Consider the following 21,390-nt stretch of genomic DNA (forward strand, 5'->3'; position numbering starts at 1 on the left):
ATAGAATGAGAAATGGATAGAAAAAGAAAAGTAATGAAGAAGGGGAGGAAAGAAAGAGAAGAGGATAGAAAAAAGTAATGAAGAGGAGAAAAATAGAATGAGAAGAAGATAGAAAAAGGAAAGGAAAGGATAGATGGGAATAGAATGTGTAGGTCAAAGCAGTAAGGAAAAAGGTAGAGTTAGGGAAGGATAGAAAAAGAGAAGTAATGAAGAAGGGGAGGATAGGATTTGAAGAGGATAGAAAAAGAAAAGTAACGAAGAGGAGAAGGATAGAATGAGAAGAAGATAGAAAAAGGAAGGGAAAGGATAGATGGGAATAGAACGTGTAGGTCAAAGCAGTAAGGAAAAAGATAGAGTGGGAGAAGGATAGAAAAAGAGAAGTAATGAAGAAGGGGAGGAAAGAATGAGAAGAGGATAGAAAAATAAAAGTAACGAAGAGAAGAAGGATAGAATGAGAAGAAGATAGAAAAAGGAGAGGAAAGGATAGATGGGAATAGAACGTGTAGGTCAAAGCTGTAAGGAAAAAGATAGAGTGAGGCAAGGATAGAAAAATAGAAGTAATGAAGAAGAGGAGGATAGAATTTGAAGAGGATAGAAAAAGAAAAGTAACGAAGAGGAGAAGGATAGAATGAGAATAAGATAGAAAAAGGAAAGGATAGATAGGAATAGAACGTGTAGGTCAAAGCTGTAAGGAAAAAGATAGAGTGAGGCAAGGATAGAAAAATAGAAGTAATGAAGAAGGGGAGGAAAGAATGAGAAGAGGATAGAAAAAAGTAATGAAGAGGAGAAGGATGGAATGAGAATAAGATAGAAAAAGGAGAGGTAAGGATAGATGGGAATAGAGCGTGTAGGTCAAAGCAGTAAGGAAGAAGATAAATTATTGGGGAAAGTATAGATAGGAAAAGGATTTGTGCAGTCATTCCGACGCTGTGCGGCTGTCGAACCTAGGAGAGATTGTGCAAGATAATCAAAATTTGTTGTCTAGTCCACCGCTGTTGGCTTCACCCCTCTTTTCCCTCGGATCTGCTGACAGAAAGGGGTAACAGATCCCCTCCCAGCACCCCCAACTCCCCGACAACCCGGTCGATACGTGCATTGCGTCACCGTGACGTCACGTCATCACGTGACCCATCCAGCATCTTCCCTCAGGAGCCCCAACTGATGTACACAACATGCATTAAACACTATGCCCTGTTATTCGACTAAGCTAAAGAAGGGAAGGATGTTAAGCGCTTGATGAGTGGTGTGAAAGAGAGAGACAGAGTGAGAGAGAGGGCTTCTCTCGAATAAACTATTTCTCTCTTTGGATCTCACACTCTCAGTCTCTTTCCACTATCTCTCACTCACTCTCTCTCTTGCGATCTTTCTTTCACACTCATTCTCTCTTTCTCTGGATCACACACTCTCAATCTCCCTCTCTTACACACTCTCTCTCTCTCTTTCTCACGGTCGTGTGTTGATGGGAAGGATATTATTTTATATCCTTCTTAAAGAATCGACAATTATTTGTTGAAACACCGCCGACTTATGAATTTACATTACAATTTTATATTATCGTTATTCTAATTGCATTTGATATTTATTCTCATTGATTAATTATCTACACCTTCTTAAATTCGTTGAATAATTAGCATTACCGTCATTTAATGTAAATTAGTGTATAAGCCAGTAAATATTGTAGCATAAAGAAATCTTATCTCTCTCTCAATCCCACGCTATTTTTCTCTCTCTCGATTTCCATCATGCGCTCACTTTCTCTCTCGATTTCCATCACACACTCTCACTCACTCTCTCTCTTTCTATTTCGTTTTCTCTCTCACTCTCTCATTCAATCGCACGCTATTTTTCTCTCTCGATTTCCATTTCGCACTCTCTTTATCTCCCTAGTTCAATTTTACACTCTCACTCGATCTTTCTCTCTCAATCACATGCTATCTTTCTCTCTCGATTTCAATCTCACACTCTCACTCGATCTTTCTCTCTCACTCTCTCTCAATCGCCTGCTATCTTTCTCTCTCAATTTCCATCTCACACCGTCACTCGATCATTCTCTCTCAATCGCATGCTATCTTTCTCTCGATTTCTATTTCCCGATATCTTTCTCTCTCCATTCTCATCTCACACTCTCACTCGATCTTTCTCTCACACTCTCTCTCAACCGCATGCTTATTTTCTTTCTCGATTTCCATCTCACGCTCTCTTTCCACCTGTATTCCCATCTCACACTCTCACTCGATCTTTCTCTCTCACTCTCTCTCAATCGCATGCTATCTTTCTTTCTCGATTTCCATCTCGCGCTCTCTTTCTCTCTCTTTTTCCATCTCGCGCTCTCTTTCTCTCTCGATTTCAATCTCACAGGTTTTCCTCCTCCCGAGCAGAATTTGCAAACTTGAAGCCTACTGGAAAATTTATAGGCATCGGCTTCTGGAGAGAGGTAAGCAGTTGCTCTACAGGTGTGATGTAATGACTAGTGACGAATGTTAGAAATTGGGAAAGGGTTTCTGAAAGTTTCTTCTTGTAGTTCATGAAATATTAAGGGAATATTTGAGGGTAGTTGAGTGAATTGATGATAGGATCCTATTATAGAACGAGTTTGATGAAGAAAGTAGATAATGTAATGGCAGATGGATGACTGGTCACTGCAAGATATTAAAGAGTTTAGTGAATTGAATGTAAATATCAAGAATTCGAAGAAAAATTGGGGTCAATGTCGTAGATTTCAAAGGATGAAGAGAAAGTGAGTTTTTCAAGATTCAAGAGCGGACATAACGTCTGAGTACTCTCAAAAAATGCTTTAATAAAAGGTTATTATTGAATGAAAAAGACTAAGGAATTGTCAAAAAACCACAGATTTATTGATACTTGAAAAGACCGGTTTCGGTTATTACACCATTGTCAATCTCTGATAAACTAAAACTAAATACAAGAGCAGCGGAATTTATACTAGTAGGCGAGTACTGCTATTGGTCAAGGGCATGAACGCCTGCCATTGGCCCAGCTAGACAGTCTCCTCTGGAAAAAGGTTCCTGAAAGTTTCTTCTTGTAGTTCATGAAATATTAAGGGACTATTTGAGGGTAGTTGAGTGAATTGATGACAGGATCCTATTATAGATCGAGTTTGATATAGAAAATAGATAATTTGGTGGCAGATGGATGACTGGTCACTGCAAGATATTAAAGAGTTTGGTGAATTAATGTAGATATCAAGAATTTGAAGAAAAATTGAGGTCAAGGACAAGATTTTAAATATTCAAGAGCGGACATAACGTCTGTGTCATAACTCAAGAGCGGACATAACGTCTCATAACTCTCGGAGAATGAATAAATTGTTATTACATCGAATAGTGAATATTGAATGAATAGTGGATGATAAATGTAATGTAAAATAGTGAATGCTATTGTTATTTTCAAGGTACGAACGTGATAGAATCTTTGCAATTTTGATTGTCAGTCTGGTGACATTATACCATTTGAGTGCTTTTGAAGAATCCTTGAATATTATCGTTGGCTATCATGTCGAGTATTGGATGAAGAATATTGTTTCGAATAGTGAATGCTTATGTCGCCTCCAAAATAAGTACTTTGTAGAACTTGCGATTTCGTTTCTCAGTCTGGAGGAATTTGTGTGGAATCATCTGATTGCCACCTGTGATGTTTTCAACTGGCATAGTTTGTTTATCACTTGTCAGCCAGTTCGGCTTGTTTGACAAGCGCCAACTCCGGTTGCGATGCGAGAATAGTTTGAACATTTGGCTAAATTAATCTAAACAATTCCGATGATTCGCCACAAATTCAATAGCTACTTGTTCCAAATAATTTAGAATGATAAAAAATGGTAATAGCAATTATCTTACCTTCACATAAGCATTGCAGGGCTCGTTCCTTGGTGAGCGATAAAGGTTGCGAGCACGAACAACTGCAAGAGCAGAACAATTCATATTAAAATCACAAAAGAAGCGTCCTAAACCATGAATGATCTCATATTATTAGAGAATTGAATTCGATTCTCAAATATCCAATATTATTAATATAGAATATTATTTGGATACTATGTATAGATTGTAAGTAATCTCTATCTCAGAATAATCTTCTAGACTGATGTTTATGATTAGGCCTATCACTTATGTTTTTATTTTTGCGGATAATAGATTGTTGCTTCAATTCCTTATTTCTTATAGGTATTTAAATACATTCTTTGTTAAAATCTTTCAAATTTTATATCTAAAAACTATACTTACTGTGAATTGTCATCATGTTGTTGTTGCAGTAGACTGATAATTCCAGTTCACCTGAAAATGATAATGCAATGCTTTTATTATTACGGTTAACCAAAGTTCCCATTAAAAAATAATTAATGTTATAGATATGATAATTATTCTGCAATCAAAATCTAGGACAATAATTTTACTTCAGCTTCGCCTCAATATATTTGGCCGTAATTTATGTAGGAAGGTAGAGTTTCAATGTAGGCTACATGAACGTATTTTATTCGAAGATAATGTTTCTGAATTATTCATCTCACTAGCACATTATTTGCCTTCTTCCAGTGATAACAGCTCCATTAAATTAAATATTAAGTCGATTTGAAAATTCATATACTACTTCCATTCGAACTTACACGTTCAATCAAAATACCAAGACAATAATTGAATGAAAACGACTCGATGTTGTAAAAACCACTGGTTTATTGAAACTATTTGCGATATTAGCTTCGTTTATAACACGATTATCAATCTCTAGTAGACTGGAAGCTTAAACATTGAGCAGCAAAATATATAGTGTACGAGAAGCCCTACGATTGGCCATTAGCTGTCGACCAATAGAGGCTGAGCTCTACTGCCATTGGCCGAGACAACGCTCGCCCAAGTATTCCAAATATGGTCATGAGAGCCATTAGACAACAACCAATACTTGAATGGCATTGTATTTGTATGGCTAGTCCGTGAACAAATAAAATAATTATTTATTTATTTATTCACTTGAATGACATGACAAGAGTATCATTGAAAGTATATTTATTCATTGATACATTTCACCACAATAGTGGAATGAAAAAACCAAAATAACTTAAACCAAAATATCTTCTGTTTTCAAATTTAGAAGATTAGCAATTAGAACATTGCTATAGTGAGGTCCACGTTATAATGGCAGTGGATAAAGATAGAAGAATAGCGATGCCGATTCTCTTCATTAATTAATTATTATATTTCTACACTATCAAAAACATAATTGGCATCGTTTTGGACCTAGAAAAGGATAGTACCACCGGCTTTGTCGAATGATAGACAAGGTTAGCAAAACCAAAGTTGATCAAATACTGTCATTATAACGTGGACCTCACTATAATATTTGGGAGTATTCTCAACACTTCTGTAACAAAACGTAATTGCCTCTTAACAATTTTAACATAATCAGTCACAATAATTGATCAATCAATCTTAAAACAAACCATAATTTGAAATCATAAGAAATCTAAGAAACCAAGAAATCTTAACCTTATTCTTTTTGAAACTTTTATTTGTAAAAATTTGGGAGAAGACAGTTTTGGGCTATGCCTGTTGTCTTCTTCCAATCATATTATATTTATTATAATTATGATCTGTAATGCCAATGGAATAAATAAATGAATAAATAATATTAATTATTGCATAGCCTACATGATTAAGAATATCTATGATTATTCTACTAAATATCCCAGCTATAGTGAGGTCCACGTTATAATGGCAGTGGAGAAAGATAAGAGAACAACGTTGCCGAACCTCTGTCTTGTCAATGCCTTCTATGGAGGGTAACTGATACCGGTTTATTGATGTAATATTAACTGTTCATTCTCGTTTAAAATAATTAATTATATTTTATCAATCAAGAAATTATATTCTTCAATGATTTCATAATAATTTTCCATGATTAAGATGAAATATTTTGTTAATTGGATGATTAATTCTACATTGTTGAAAGGCAATCTGGCAACAGAGCAAAGCAAGAAAGAGATACGCTTTGTTGAATGATAGATAGGGATTGCAATACCATTGCCAATCAAACACTGTCATTATTACGTGGACCTCACTATAAATCAATCCATTCCATGAAGTTTATATCGGCAAAAACACATGCATTTCTCAGTGGACCTCACCTTTCTCTTGCAATTTCTTCCTTGATGAAGTGGATCTTGGTTTATGGAGAGAAGTGTTGTGACGCGGGGAAGCAAATCTCAAACATCTTCTCGATCTGGACCTCCTCTCCACCATTGCCAACGGACTTTGACCGACATCAGAAGATGCTGCTCAGTAAAATGAAGCAGAATTACTAAAAATCACTCATATTTATTTAAATTATGAGTATTATCTTAGGTTAGGAATTATTGTGTGTTTCAATCAATGTATTGCAGCTTTAGTGATAGGTGACAACTGAAAGTTTGTTGCAGTGCACACCAAAGCATGCTGATAGAGTCGCCTCAATGATGCAAAAATCTCTATTTGTATTGCATGATAATAGTAAGCGATTTTTGGTGGTTTCAAACAATAAGGACATTTTATTAATTTATCAAAATTTGGGAATGGAATAGATTTGGGCTATGCCTGTTGTCCCTTCTTCCTAATCATATTTATATGATTTGTGATTCTGTCCACGAATAAATAAATAAATAAATAAAATAACGTTACATAACCCTCTAAAGATGGGTCACCAACCACTAAAGCTGCCATATCTCAGTCAATATTGGTCCAATCTTAAAAAAATTAGTTTCTAATCAATAGGAACATAAATTTACTAAAAAAAAGTTATTCTTGTAATTTTTTTGTATAACCAACGGTTTCTGAGTTATTTAAGAAACAAAATTTAAAATGGCCGCTATTTTGTTCTATGAATTTAAAAAATTATCATAATTTTTTTCTAGCTTTGTCTAGTTGTCATGAATGATTGTGCAAACTCTGTTGTATATCCATACTTTTTCACTGTTAAAATTAAACTTGAATTTTAAAAAACACTTTTGAAGTGAAAATAGTAAGTGTATTTTCACTTCAAAAGTGTTTTTTAAAATTCAAGTTTGATTGTGCAAAGTTTCAATTCCCTATGTTTAACCATTATTCAGAAAAAATAATAAGTGAAAAAAGCAAAATGGCCGCTGTGTGAGTAACTGAAGACTTCCGGACAATTTAAATATGATATTTAGATATGGTTTTTATCCAGGAACAATGCCCTAGATGTGGGGAGTTCGTAAACACCTTGTATATGTCTAAAATATATCCTCTGCTGTTTGTGAATGGCACCGTACCTTTTCGTGCAATATATGGACTACATTTCAAATTCAATCATATATTCATATTTATGATCCTAGTTATGGGTTATACTATATATTCCTACTACATATCCTATACTGATTGTGGATGATAAAAATATATCCCTGAGATATATTTTGTACATTTAAAATTAAATTATGGCAATGGTTTTCATCTATGATTTGAATCTAGTTTGAAAAGCAAAAACTCACCCAGACTTGAGACTCCCTCATCCTCCTCATTCAAATTCTGGCTGGACGAAGTCTGCATAGAGAACGTAGCATCATGCAGTATGTGAGCATCAGTCAACCGCGGCGTTTTCAAGAAATGCATCCGATGCGAATTCCACGTTCCCTCTGACGTAACAGACGTATCACAGCTGTTCTCCGCTTTCCTTTTACTCCTATTATGTCCTTTTCCACACTCTTTCAAGGGTTTTACACCTGGAAGATCCTCGATGAAGTCCTCCCGTTGTTCCTCGTTTCCCTCGGAGCTTGAAGGACTTGGGATTCCCTCGGGAAGTGTCAAACCCATGAAACTGCCCCTAGTTTCCTTCGAAGAATCCTTACTAGTTCCCTTCTCATTACTTTGTTCATCATCGAAACTATCGTTGAAGAACGGACTTGGCAAACCTTTGGATAGTGTCAAACTTGATATGATATGTGGAATTCGTTTTCTGTTAGAATTCTTCGATGAGTTCCTCCTCCTAACTATCACACGTTGCCGTTTGAAAGTTGAGGGTTTATCAAGATCTACAGAAGCGGTAAACGATGACGATTGTCGATCCACGGATTCCGAGTCTCCTGGAGTGTTCAGAGAGAAATTTTGCTCGTCGAAAACAATCCCTCTCCTCTTCTTTGTCTGTTCACTGCCCTCTTTCTCTATAAGATTATTTGTTTGCGGTAACCTTTTACTATTCACAAAACCAGGTGAACGATCTTTACTATTTCCTAGATTAAAATTACTAATATTTTGTAGAACATTATGCCTGTCGTGGTTTGTGCTAGTTTGGTTTCTAAAGTTATCCCTCAAGGATTGTAGGTTTTCCTTTGATGATCCTTGAACGTCGACTGGGTTTTTGTCCCAGGTTGCATCCCGGTGTATCTGACCAAACCGGAAAACCTCGTTTTCATTATTTTCAAGCACCAGTTTATCACTCTTCTTCAAGTGTTCCAGGATACTGTTTTCCTGTTCACAATGTCTCAGATTTTCTGGTCCACTTTGGAGGAACGATGGGGTAACCAGTCCCCCGTCATCATTGTTAACCTTTATCCCTGACAGTTTCTTAGTGTTGCTGAGTCTAAGATACGCTAACCGCCTAGCTAGAGGTGAAACATCAGAAGTGGATTTTGAAGGTGACGACCCAAATCCGATCCGTTTGGCGTTGAGGAACTTCAGGTTGGAAACAACCGGGTTCATCGGTGTTTCAGAGGTTGCTGCTGGCAGTTCTTTGTTGATCATTTCTTCAGGGCTTGGAGTGGGGGAACCAGGCAGTGTGTAGTAGAGAGGGTTATCCAGGCAGATGTTTTTCCTGAGGAACATGAGGCTCTGGGTCGCTCGGAGTGGACACGGTGAGTATTCGATCTCGGTCATGAGGTGGTCTTTGCTGTAGAGCGCTGAACAGCTCTGGCTTGGAGCTGATAGAAGGGCGGCACCTTCAACAGGGTCGTGAGCACCCATACAGGGCTGCTTCTTGGTAACTGGTGCCAGACTGTGGGCGTCATTTTGGTCTGCATCGTCAAACCTGAGAAAAAAGTGTCAGTGATAAGAAAAAGAAAAACATGTAATTGAGAAGATAGAAAGACGACATTGTAAGTAGGTGATAACAACAGGAACAGATGAGATTTAGAAGATGGGAAAATAAACTGAGTAAAAAATATGTGATTCAGTAGATCAAGAAGATCGGTAGTAGAGAAGATGGCATTGTAAGTAACCATCATACTCATCGTCAAAATGCAGGATAAATCTCTCACTATGATTTGATTCTAAAGAGTTATGTAAAGATGCGCACAGAACAATTGAGTCATTGTGAAGATCAATGTCATTAAACTGCTGTGCTAAGTGATAAAAACATTCAAGATCGGTTGCACAAAAGCCTGTTGAGTTTAAATTGTGATTGAATGTCACGCCACGATAACCAATCACAGAAGCCTTCTTATCAGAAAATCTTTCTCTGATTGGTTCAAAATTGTATCAAAAAAATTCAACATTCTTTTGTGCGACGGGGAACTGGATTCATTGATATAGATAAAGATATAATAAATACAGGAGAACAAGCTGAAATCTTCATCTCGATTTGACCGTACTCTCAAAAGCTGAACTACTAAGCAATATTCACTACTGTATCAGAACTAACAAGATTTCCAACTTGATACATTGCAAAAATTGAAAACTAATATTATTTTCGACCACATAATGCCAAATGCAATGCAAGAATCATTGAAAATTATTGACCACAAATCAAATAAAACTTCAGCTCTTAAAACAAAGTATCATTGAGTGGATATAAGAAATTATTAGAACAATTTGAGTGTAAACAAGAGTTTGAACAAGATTTGATTATGTTTGAAAATTTTCAAGGTATGAAATTTTAATATCAGTTAACACAAAACATGCTAAATGTGGTGGAAATGAATTATCTAGTGATTGTTGCGTATCACCATAGAGAAAAATGGAAAATTCGTCATTATATTCCTCGAAATAAATTTGAGATTCTTTTTGTTCACTCAAGATTTGCTCTTGTTTGAAGATTTTCAAAATATGAAATGTCAAAATCAGTTTACACGAAACATTCTAAACGTTTGACGCACCTTTGAGGATGATCCTCCAGCCGTCGTTTGAGCCCGGGCAGTGCGGTGACGTGGTGTAACGTGGATGTCTTGCAGGGACTTTTGGCGAATCGCATGGTGCCACTTCGTCTCCGCCCCGCCTGTTCAGGTGTGCCTGTTTGCGCCTGGTTGCTCACATCCCGTAGAACCGCCGGAATCGCCTCCAGTCTCATGTAGATGCTGTCACGTGATCCTGCCTCCCCGCCACCACCTGTATTATTCTGCTAAGAATAGACAAATATTGTGTTATAGTAAGTTCCACCTTATAAAGTCAGAGGGAATCATAGAACTAAGGCTCAACTCACACATACGAGACTCAGGTGGAGAAGAGACTCTACTCTGGTCGAGAGCATGTGTTTCCAAATGGTGACAATCAGACTATTTAGGATTAGGATTCTATAGTCTCCGCGACGTCACCATTTGAAAACACATGCTCTCGACTATGATTTGAGAAAGTATCAATTGTATTTGATAAGAGTGACTTGTAATTGAGAGAATGTCAGATGTAATTGAGAGTAGTCAATTGCATTTGAGAAATCGTCAAATGTAAATGAGAAGATATCAATTGAAAATGAGAAAATTTCCCAATTGACATGTCATGGCTCTTCTGTAGCCTACAGTACAGGTTTGATTTGAGCAGGAAGGACACTGTACTACGTACACAGTATTCCAATTACTACAATAGGCTTTGCACGGGGCAAATTAATATTTTCAATGATGAAATTATTTCCCCTGTACTGTTCATGAATGATTGATGAGTATAATTTCTATGTATGTATTGGCAACACGACTTTTGTCTCCAAAAATTATGTGAAATATTGCACTTGATGAAGATCAAATTCTCTATGTTCAAGGCGCAATTGAAATTTATCATCAATCGATTAGATCTCTTGATCAAGCAATTCGGCAATTCTTCAATGGATTTTGGGGCTTGAAAATAATTTTTAATCAAAACAATAAACGTTTTATTGAAATATTAAATGAAATTATCATATTATTTTCTATGAGTACAGTTATGAAAAATATAACCACTGGTTTTTTTTAAAATCATTCCCAATTACAACTGACAACTTCTCTATTTCAAATCGTATGTTCTCGAATTGAAATGATACTTTCTCAAATAAAATTCACTATTCTCATCTACAAGTGATGACTTCTCGAATACTATTGACTATTGTCATTTACATCTGATGTTTTCTCAAATACAAATGACTATTCTCAATTACAATTGATACTTTGTAGAGTCGAGTCTCTTCTCGACCTGAGGTCGTGTAAGTGTGAGTTGAGCCTAAGCGTCGGTTTACACCTAGCTATTCTACGCTACGCTGGAATACGTCCCATGTTAAATCCAAGCTACGAATGTGAACGGGACAGATTTTTGACTTGAATTCAACACTGAGAGATAGGACGTACATGCAGATGAATGACTTGATTCCTGATATTTGTATTGAGCAATTGAGTATTAGAATATATACCCAACATCAGAAGTGAGGTCAAGAAAACTAAGGCAATTGGATTAGTCATTAATGATTGAAATAAAATTGGAAACGGAGGATGGAGAGCGGATGTCTGGAGAGACAAGGAGCGTCAAAGGGATGCAAGAGACGACTCTATAGTGAGTCCACGTTATAATGGCGGTGGAGAAAGATAGGAGAAAAACGTTGCAGATCCTCTGTTTTGTCAATGCCTTCATAGACGGTAGCTGATACAGGTTTATTGAATTAATATTAACTGTTCATTCTCGTTTAAAATAATATTTTTTTTTTAAGCAAGAAATTATATTCTTCAGCTAGTAAACTGAAAGCTTGAACATCGAGTAGCAGGAGATGTAGTGGGAATGAAGCAGTACTTGACTGGTCGTTGTTGACCTATCAAGGTTGAGCTCTGCCATTGGCCGAGACATGACACTCTCAGTAGGCGGAGCATTCAAATCACACCGTCAACAACTATCATTGGAATCTTTAGTAATCGCTGTTATTATTAAGTTATAATTTGATCAATTATTACTGATACAGTATTACAAAGAAAACTTATAATCACTGAATAATAATGGTCCAGTAACATACTATACTTTTTGTAAGTAGTATCTTGTTCACTTGTAACTTGTCGTGTTATACTTTTGTTAATATTCTGTATGAATTTCGAGTGGATAAAATTTCATATGATTTTATATATATTTAACTGATCACTAATAAACTAATAATTACCGACTATCAACTATCTAAATTCGGGGGTTTTGGATTAATTCTGTTCTTTCTCTCCCAATCATTGTTTTGATCTTGTGCATGTGTAAATGAAATAAATAATAATATATAATTAGAACTAATAATAATGTTACACACCGATGAAGTGGCAGAAGCCTGGGAATTGTTCTCCTTGTTCTCCCTATTGTGATGCCTTCTGGGTAGTTTGAGAGTAGCTCTGCAACATCCGCCATTGCTGTTTTCTCGTTGCCCCACTGCCCACTTCAGCATCTAGAAAACAGAAAATTTGGATAAATTATAGAATAAAATTCAATCAAATACATGAAAAATTCAGAGAAACTTCACATAAAACTGCCTACTTGAGCATCTAAAAAACAGAAAAAAATTTAAAACAATTGATTATAGAATATAATTCAATTAAATACAGAACAAAACTCAGAGAAAATTCACATAAAACAGTATTGAGTTGTTTAGAGAGAATTCACAAAGGCTACAACAGAATCGAGTTGTTTAGATAGGGAGACTATTATGAAGCTCAGGACTTGATTTTTTATATGAGATAACAAGATGTTTCAATCACTAATCACTTATTTGAAGGCACACTTCAAATTAATATAATAAATTCTGTGAGCAAACAACGAAATCCTGATGTTTATCATAAGCATGGTTAAATCAAGAAAATTGTAATATTTCTTTAGAGTATTGAAAAGTGACAATCTATTCACAACGCATATCAAAACAATAGACAATTAATTGTTTCGAGCGCCATAGTGTAAATGAGATGCAATGTAGACAGCAGTATTATTCTGTTTACTATTGTGAAGGGAGTCAGCCGCGTCGGCTGTTTCCCCTTCCACAGCGTCAACTCGATTCGCAAATACATAACAATATACATCAATGGATTCGCAATGAATGTGGCTACAATAATTATTTGTCACATTGTTCTTTTAAATTACTTGCTCGAAGTTAATCGGAGAAAACAAAAAAATCAAATCGAAAACCCCTAAATTTTTACATTTTATTATTTTATCAAGGAAACTGTTCGATTTATTGAGGAAATGAATCTGACTAATATTGTAGTCCTTAATTTAACGAATCGAATGACATATGATAGATTTTGTTCCGATTAATGGTTACAGAGATAATTGATTTCCAGTTTGCTGTTTACTATGGCTAAGAGAGTCAGCCGCGCCGTTCCTCGTCGACTGTTTCCCCTTCCACGGCGTCAAATCGAATCGCAAATACATAATAATATACATCAATGGATTTGCAATGACAGTGGCTACATTAATTATTCGTCTCATTTTCCTTTTAAACTACTTGATTTGAAGTTAATCGAAGAAAACAAAAAAATCAAATCACAAACCCCCTAAATTTTTACATATATATCATTTTATCAAGAAAACTGTGTATTTTATTGAAAAAATGAATATAACTAATACTGTAGTCCATAATGTAACGTATCGAATGGCATATAATAGAACTGTTTCCGATCAATGGTTACAGATATAATTGATTTCCCGTGTTTACCTGCATTTTTCATGTTTTAGGTGGCTGGGGCGGAAAGCTCCAAGGGGATTTCTTGGGACTTTTGGGAGAATGACCCTCTGGGTGGGTTCTATCGATGGTGGGAAATTCAGCTTTTATTTAATTTTCGGATCGAAACTGCTTTTTTGGACCTTCATTGACTGGGCTATATCTGCTTTGTTGAATGATAGCAGCACCAATGATAATCAAATACTGCCATTGTAAAAGACCTCACAAAATAATTATTGAACTTAGAGATCTCATGCTTCGTGGGGTTGAAGATTCATACTTTTTGCATTGTCCGTCACACATGTGTAATGGTAGTCATTACAATTTACGTCCTTGAAGTTTTGTCTTGTTATCGCTTGATAGTAAGTCAAGTAATCTTTATTTTGTTACGTGATTCAAAATTTATTCTAAATTTCTACTGTAAACATTAATAGCGTAACACATGCAGGTGTGTTATTACTTCCGAAGAAGTATCAACCCATTTTTTAAAAATGTAATGTTTTTCTAACATCAATTATTATAATTTCTAATGTCACTTCATCCCATGTTCCCTTTGTTACAATAATTAGCACTCCCCGACACCTGCACGTACTTTTTTAATAGCACTACATGACAATGTTTCTTTTGTTACAATATTAGCACTTGCACTTTGCACCTGTGTTCTATTTGATACGAACAATACAATGTCAATAACTGAATTTACATCTACAAGACTTATCCATTGGCGTTTGGAATAAACTTTGCCCAATTCTATTCCATGCAGTACCGTTGGCATTTAGTGCATATTTTCAAATGAATATTGTCTTCTTCCACTTATGTCCCTCAACGTATCTATAGTGAAATCCACGTTATAATGGCAGTGGAGAAAGATAGGAGAACAACGGATCCTTGTCTTGTCAATGCTTTCTATAGACGGTAGCTGTGTACTTCATTCTTACAAACAATACAATGTCAATAACTGAATTCACATTTACAAGATTTATCCATTGGCGTTTGGAATAAATTTTGTCCACTTCTATTTCATGCAGTGCCGTTGGCCTTTAGAGCAAATCTTCAAATGAATATTGTCTTCTTTCACTTATGTCCTTCACCTTATGAAGTAGAGTGAATGAACGCCTTCATTTTTGAACTAGGAGGGCGAAGTTAGGTCACAGTCGGCCCTCTCTTACACTCAACCCTCCAATTAAGTAGGGATGAGAGAGCAATTGTTATAGTATTGTTGTAGATGTGCTTTTTTAATTATTGTCACTTTATTTATTAAAAGTTTACATCGAACAAGATAAAAATAACATAATCTTTGAACATCTCTCATCAAAATCCAACTTAAAACTCTTTATAAAACTCTAATTTTTAACTAGTTATTTACTTGTAAACGTTCGTTGCTAAAACAGTCACCTTGGCAACCGTGCTCACATGATAAATCCACGTAGGGCTAGCCCACATCACTATAGACAATGACGGGATATCAATTAGCAACTTTGAACGGCTTTTAGTGTTAATGAAAATGACAATGATGATGCTTATGACAATGGTAATGATGTTATGGTAATAATGATGTGGAGTACGATAGTTACAACTCGATTTTCTATTCCATCCGTGGTGATCCATTTATCATGCCGTCGAATGGCTGCGAATTACGCATGAGTTTTGTAATGAGAGACAATGGAAAAGCTGCAGGTGTAAATCCAATGATTGTCCACTTCTCAAACGGGCGGTCCATGTATGTTTCATAATGTCATAATATGTGATAAAGTATCTACTATCGTGGTAGAAGCGTGAGCGCTGTTTGATACCGTCATAAATATAATGATGATATATATAGAGTATCTACCAACATGGTTGAAATTTGAGGGTCCAATATGTTTATTATTGATCCTCTTCCTAGTTCATATGTTGTATCAGAGATAATCGATACTCTCATATAGATTGATTATTCTATGATTGTGTTTAGTATGGTACCGTATTGTATTATCAAAGACGAAGCTATATCAGCTGGATGATAGTATCCCATTATATTGAGCGACAATTTCTGTATTTATATATCTGGTTATTTTCATATCTGGTTATTTTTATATCTGGCTATTTTTATATCTGGTTATTTATGTTTAACGAATCTCGAAAACGGCTCTAACGATTTTCACGAAATTTGGAACATAGTAGGTCCATGATATAAAGATTCGATTGCACTAGGTCTCATCCTTGAGAAAACTCGCTGAACGACATTAAAAGGATAATTCATTACTGGCTGAAACAGCTGTGGATAGTAGAAAAGTGAGTATGTGAAAAATCAAAATATTGCATCCCCGAAACTCATAAGATGACTTATAGCCAGCTGTGAAATATGTACACGATCATTTTAGAGAATTGTGTTCGGTTTATCAATAAATAAAAATAACCAGCGAAGCTCGGTGCCCTGATATTGATAAGTAATATGAGTATATAAGTATAGAGCAATATGAATATAAGTTACTGTACAATATTAATATCATACCAATATAAGAGCAACATCATTGTAACATGAGAGAAAGCCTTTAGTTTATTAAGTGGTATTTGATACAAAATACTCTGGTGATACAAAACTTTCTCAGTTCACACAAGAGAAGGCTGAAAATCTGACTCATTTACTGAACCCTCCTCTAATTATTTCTTTCAATCAATTGCGAATATTTTGAAACTATCATCCAATCTCACATGAACAGGCATCATCCAATTTCTCATAAACTAGTATTATCAAATATTTTCCATGAACTAATATCATCTAATTTCATATGAATCTGATATAATTGAAGAATTCTATTTTCAACCAGTTGAAGTAGTCACAATATCATTAATTACTATCCTCACACCTGTTCTCAACTACAATAATATCCATTAAACTGATTAAGTTCATCTCAAATAAATTCATTATATTCTCCAGGGGGCCTATTGCATGAGAAAATACAAACTTAACTGACCGTTTTTAGCTATTGGAGACATGAATAACCTCCTTCTGATGACTGTGCAACGAAATCATGATGTGTCTAATTTGGCGGTTTTAGTTTTATGTGAGTTATAGTTTATTTTGACATCTGTGCAACGGAAAGTGGAGTTATGGCTTCGTAAATGAGTTAACTGCCTGTTTTGAACTTTATGTGACGACTCTGCAACCGGGCATAATAGTATCAATTATTATTGAACGAAAAGTAGTCAGTTGGTTATTAGAATAGAAAATACTGAAATATAAGCTTGTATTTGACTTACGAGTTTTATTAGAGGTTTTCTAGTTTACAATTTTTGTTCAAGTGTCAAAATCGTATTTTTCCCTTCTATTTCGCAATAGTGTTCGTAAAGTAATCATCTATTTTTGCCATTGAATATTATTATTATCATAATTCATTTTCCCAAGCAAAAAGACCCAGTTTGACAATATTGACCCATTTATTCATAGTCCCCACCAAAGCAGTTAGTTCCAACTCCTGGGATTCCAGTAAACAGTACCATAGAGAAACGTAGCATAAGTAGATATCCCATGGTATAGGGCGTTTATGTCGCAACTTTTACTGTTATCCCAAGCCGATAGTTCAAGTAGTTCTTTCCTATGCAGCTGTGTGACGCTGGTAGTCTCTCAAGTTGTGCCGTTCATACACTATCACCCCAACAAAACAGTAAAAATTGACAATAATCGACAGTAATCGGCTTGAGATAACAGTAAAAGTTGCGACATAAATTCCCTATACCATGGGTTATCTACTTACGCTATTGTTCCTCTATGATAGTAGTCAGTTGGTTATTAGAATAGGAAATATTACTGTAATATTAGCTTGTATTTGAGTTTTATTAGAGGTTTTCTAGTATACAATTTTGGTTCAAGTGTCGTATTTTTCTCCTTTTATTTTCGCAATAGTGTTTGTAAAATAATTATCTATTTTTGCCAATGAAGATTATTATTATCATAATTTATTTTCCCATGCAACAAGGCCCAGATTGACAATTATTGACCTATTTATTCCCAATTCCCGGTTAGTTCCAATACCTGAGATTCAAGTAAACAGTACCCAATTAGGTAAGCTACCGCATAGTTTCCTGAGCAAAATATCCAACAAACGCTCTGAAAATCCTTTTACAGTGTTGTACTCCACAGCACTGACCAAGCAGCGTTTATAGCTGGAAAACAGTTGTCGTTTGTTGTTGTGCACTTTGGGCTTATGCATACAAAGGCTTATTACATGGCACACCCTTTGACCATGTTTACGGGGGTCCAAAGCAGGTGGACGCAAACTCCGTGACGTACTGACAGCCCGACGTCAATAAACTACCGTTTATAGGGTATAAAAGGGTATAAAATAACAGTTTCGCCTCTCCCATAGCTAGCTCTTGCCTACTATTAAATCTTCGGTGAAATTCATTCGGCTCCTCAGAAATTGAGAGCCGACTAATTTCACGCCTTAAGATTTCTTTCAATTGAATTGAATACCTTGGAGTAGCCGCCGTGACTAATTTAATGTGGGTTTTGTATTGTGTTTATTGATTAATGAGTAGATGGAATAGGAGAAAGACACCGTTCACTGGTTCAATTCAATTTTTTCAATGATCTCTCAATTTCAATCTATTCAATCATACACATAAGGTACAATATAACAATACAAATGTACAATTGGATACATGTAAATAGAATTAATACCTTATTATTTCAATTCAATTTCAATTTATTAAAAACACACAAAACAAGACAAAACAAAATTACAAAGATTTACGATACAAATAAAACACAATAAAATGTTACAAATATAGAAAAACAATGGGCTTGGTGTTTGGGTGTGTTGGAGAAGAGAAAAAAAAGAGAGGAAGGTACCTACCAATCTACCAATTATCTACCAATGTTATTACATTAGTGTCATTTCATTCATTTATTGTTTAAAACACTATAATCATAATAAAATTATGACATTGGAGGAAAAACTAGGCTGAGCCTGTACTATTTCTTTCCAAAAATTTTGAAAAAAATGTTAATGTTGTCCAAAAGTTGAGGTTATGTAATCACACACTGCTTCGTCACTTAATTTTCGGTCCAGGAATAATGATTTAAAAATTTTGAATTTAGAAAGTTGATTTTATACTCTAAATGAATCACAGAATGTATCACAATAAATTAAAAACTTAAGAAATATCGCACTTATTTAAAAAAATTGAATACAAAGTCAAAAACCTACTCACTATTAGTTTTTAAATGCTTTATTTGCTTTGTAAATAGAAATAAATAAATAGAATTACAACATCTCGAATTTGGAAATTAAAAATTGATAGAAACATCACTAATTTTGCTCATTAAAATTATGCTCGTTGAACTACCAATCTTAGACCAGGCTTCTAGAAGACTCATTGAATCCAATGAACCATTAAATCATTATTGTTGATCGAAAATACTAATCAAATGCTGTGAATCACCCCGAAGACTTCTGCTACTGCAAATATTGACAACAGGATTAACAGCTAGATGAGAAGTCGGTGAGAGTTACTATCCAAAAAATAATTAATTGGGATTTTCGTTTAACAATAAATTATTCATTGATTACCATTTTAACAAATTGTATCAATATTTGCATTTTAGCAAATATCTACAACAGGGTTAACAGCAAGATGGAAATTTTATGAGATCTACAATCCAAAAAATAATTAATTGGTATTTTCGTTTAACAATAAATTATTCACTAATTAGCATTTGAACAAATGCAATTTCTCATTAATATTTTTCAACCATTAAATCTATGGGCCATCAAATTCAATGATATAGATTTCCCTGTTGATTTAACGGGCCATTAGATTTGATGTAGTTTCCTAGACACGAGCCTTATTAGAGTGACAAATTGATTAAACGATTTGGAATCAATGGTTTTCGAGAACGTGCGAATTCCCAGGGCAGCTATGTCTTATCAACCAGTTGGAATGAGAAGTGAGGGAAGCTTGAGTAGAAGCATAGGGAAAATATAGTGAGAAAAGGTTTTTGAGTTAGGAACTGGCAACTCGCCTGAGCTTGGAGAGAGGAGAAGACGACAAAAAAGAAGACTTGAAAATCATTTGTACTATACAGTACTGGACTTTTTTGGTGTTGCTCCCCTATATTCTTGAGCAAAATCAATTTTCAATCAATATTGTTCGTAAACTTCCAATTTTAATAACAGTTAACATTTCCAGAAGCAATTTTCCTTTCAGGCACATGATCATTGTTCACAATCACATAATCAGAAATTCAATACCTATAACTTGCACCTCTAGAGCTAGATTACCCAGTTCTAAAAACTCATAAGTCTCTGGGGACAGATTCTATGTTTAGAGACAGAAGATTTTAATCAAATCCTAAATCAATATCCTTGAACATTATCATCATTATTCACGTTCATATTTACAATAATTTCATCAATTATGATACCTATCATCATAATTACACGTTCATATTCTATAGTTTTTGTGAAATCATAATTTATCTTGCTGTAAATAACTAATAGCGAGTAGGTTTTTGATTTTGTATTCAAATTTTTTAAATAAGTGCAATATTTCTAAAGTTTTTAATTTATTGTGATACATTCTGTGATTCAGTTAGAGTATAACATCAACCTTTGGAATTCAATATTTTCAAATCATTATTCCTGGACCGAAAATCAAGTGACGAAGCAGTGTGTGATTACATAACCTTAACTCAATTCAATTCAATTCAATTTCTTTATTCCAATACAAAAACAATGTACAATATAGAACAGAATAATAATTATGGAATAATTATTTCCCCGCATGGACTGTTGATCCGTGCGCGGGGAAAGAGTACACAATCTATACAGGTAACACAAGTGCAAAAACTACAGTCAACAATTTATATTGATTCAAGCTTAACCTATAAAAAAAATATGTTAAATCCTGTAATGTATAAAATACAAACTGTATCAATGACGATTCACACAGCACAAGTACCCGACTCAGAATTCTTCATCTTCTGGTGAGCTATCTGAACTGACGATTTAACAACATTAAATAGAAAGTACAATATAAAAGCAGAATATAAATAATTAAAATAAATATAATAAATAAAATAAACTTTTCGACTACATGAACATTTTATCAAAATGTTTGGAGGAAAATAGTACAGGCTCAGCCTAGTTTCTTCTCCAATGTCATAATAATTGTGTTATGATTATAGTGTTTTATACAATAAATAAATGATAAATAAGATAAAAATGATTCTGAAGGAGTCAGTAGAAAGTTCTTGTTTATCAGTGAGCAGCATGGTTGGAGTAAACTCCAACTATAATAATCATAATTACACGTTCATATTCAACAGTTCTCACGTTCTCAGTGAAAATAAATATGATTCTGAAGAAATAAGTAGAAAGATCTTGTTTATCAGTGAACAGCCTGGTTTGAGTAGGAGATGAACTCCATGGGTGAAGAGAGGCAGAGTTTTCATGTTTTTTATAAAAATATTCACTATATTATTATTCATCACTTTCAGCATCCACAGTTCTGTGAGAAAATAAAAATGTCTCTAGAGGAGTCAGTTAAAAATTCTTGTTTTAC

The 21,390-nt window shown here is 34.8% G+C and overlaps 1 protein-coding gene across 1 annotated transcript in view; it reads right to left on the reverse strand.

Moving 5' to 3' along the window:
- The window catches only part of LOC111053522, a 167,126-nt gene that overhangs the window by 94,492 nt on the left and 51,244 nt on the right, over positions 1-21,390 (reverse strand). Inside the window, exons 2-7 of the mRNA XM_039431992.1 lie at positions 12,448-12,579; positions 10,088-10,329; positions 7,490-9,021; positions 6,134-6,280; positions 4,239-4,289; positions 3,855-3,916 (exon numbers count right to left, since the gene is read on the reverse strand). Coding sequence (XP_039287926.1) covers positions 3,855-3,916; positions 4,239-4,289; positions 6,134-6,280; positions 7,490-9,021; positions 10,088-10,329; positions 12,448-12,579 — 2,166 coding nt within the window. The remainder of the gene's footprint in view (positions 1-3,854; positions 3,917-4,238; positions 4,290-6,133; positions 6,281-7,489; positions 9,022-10,087; positions 10,330-12,447; positions 12,580-21,390) is intronic.

Source organism: Nilaparvata lugens, chromosome 7 (genome assembly GCF_014356525.2).
Source record: "Nilaparvata lugens isolate BPH chromosome 7, ASM1435652v1, whole genome shotgun sequence".
In the NCBI taxonomy this organism is placed as follows: Eukaryota; Metazoa; Arthropoda; class Insecta; order Hemiptera; family Delphacidae; genus Nilaparvata; species Nilaparvata lugens.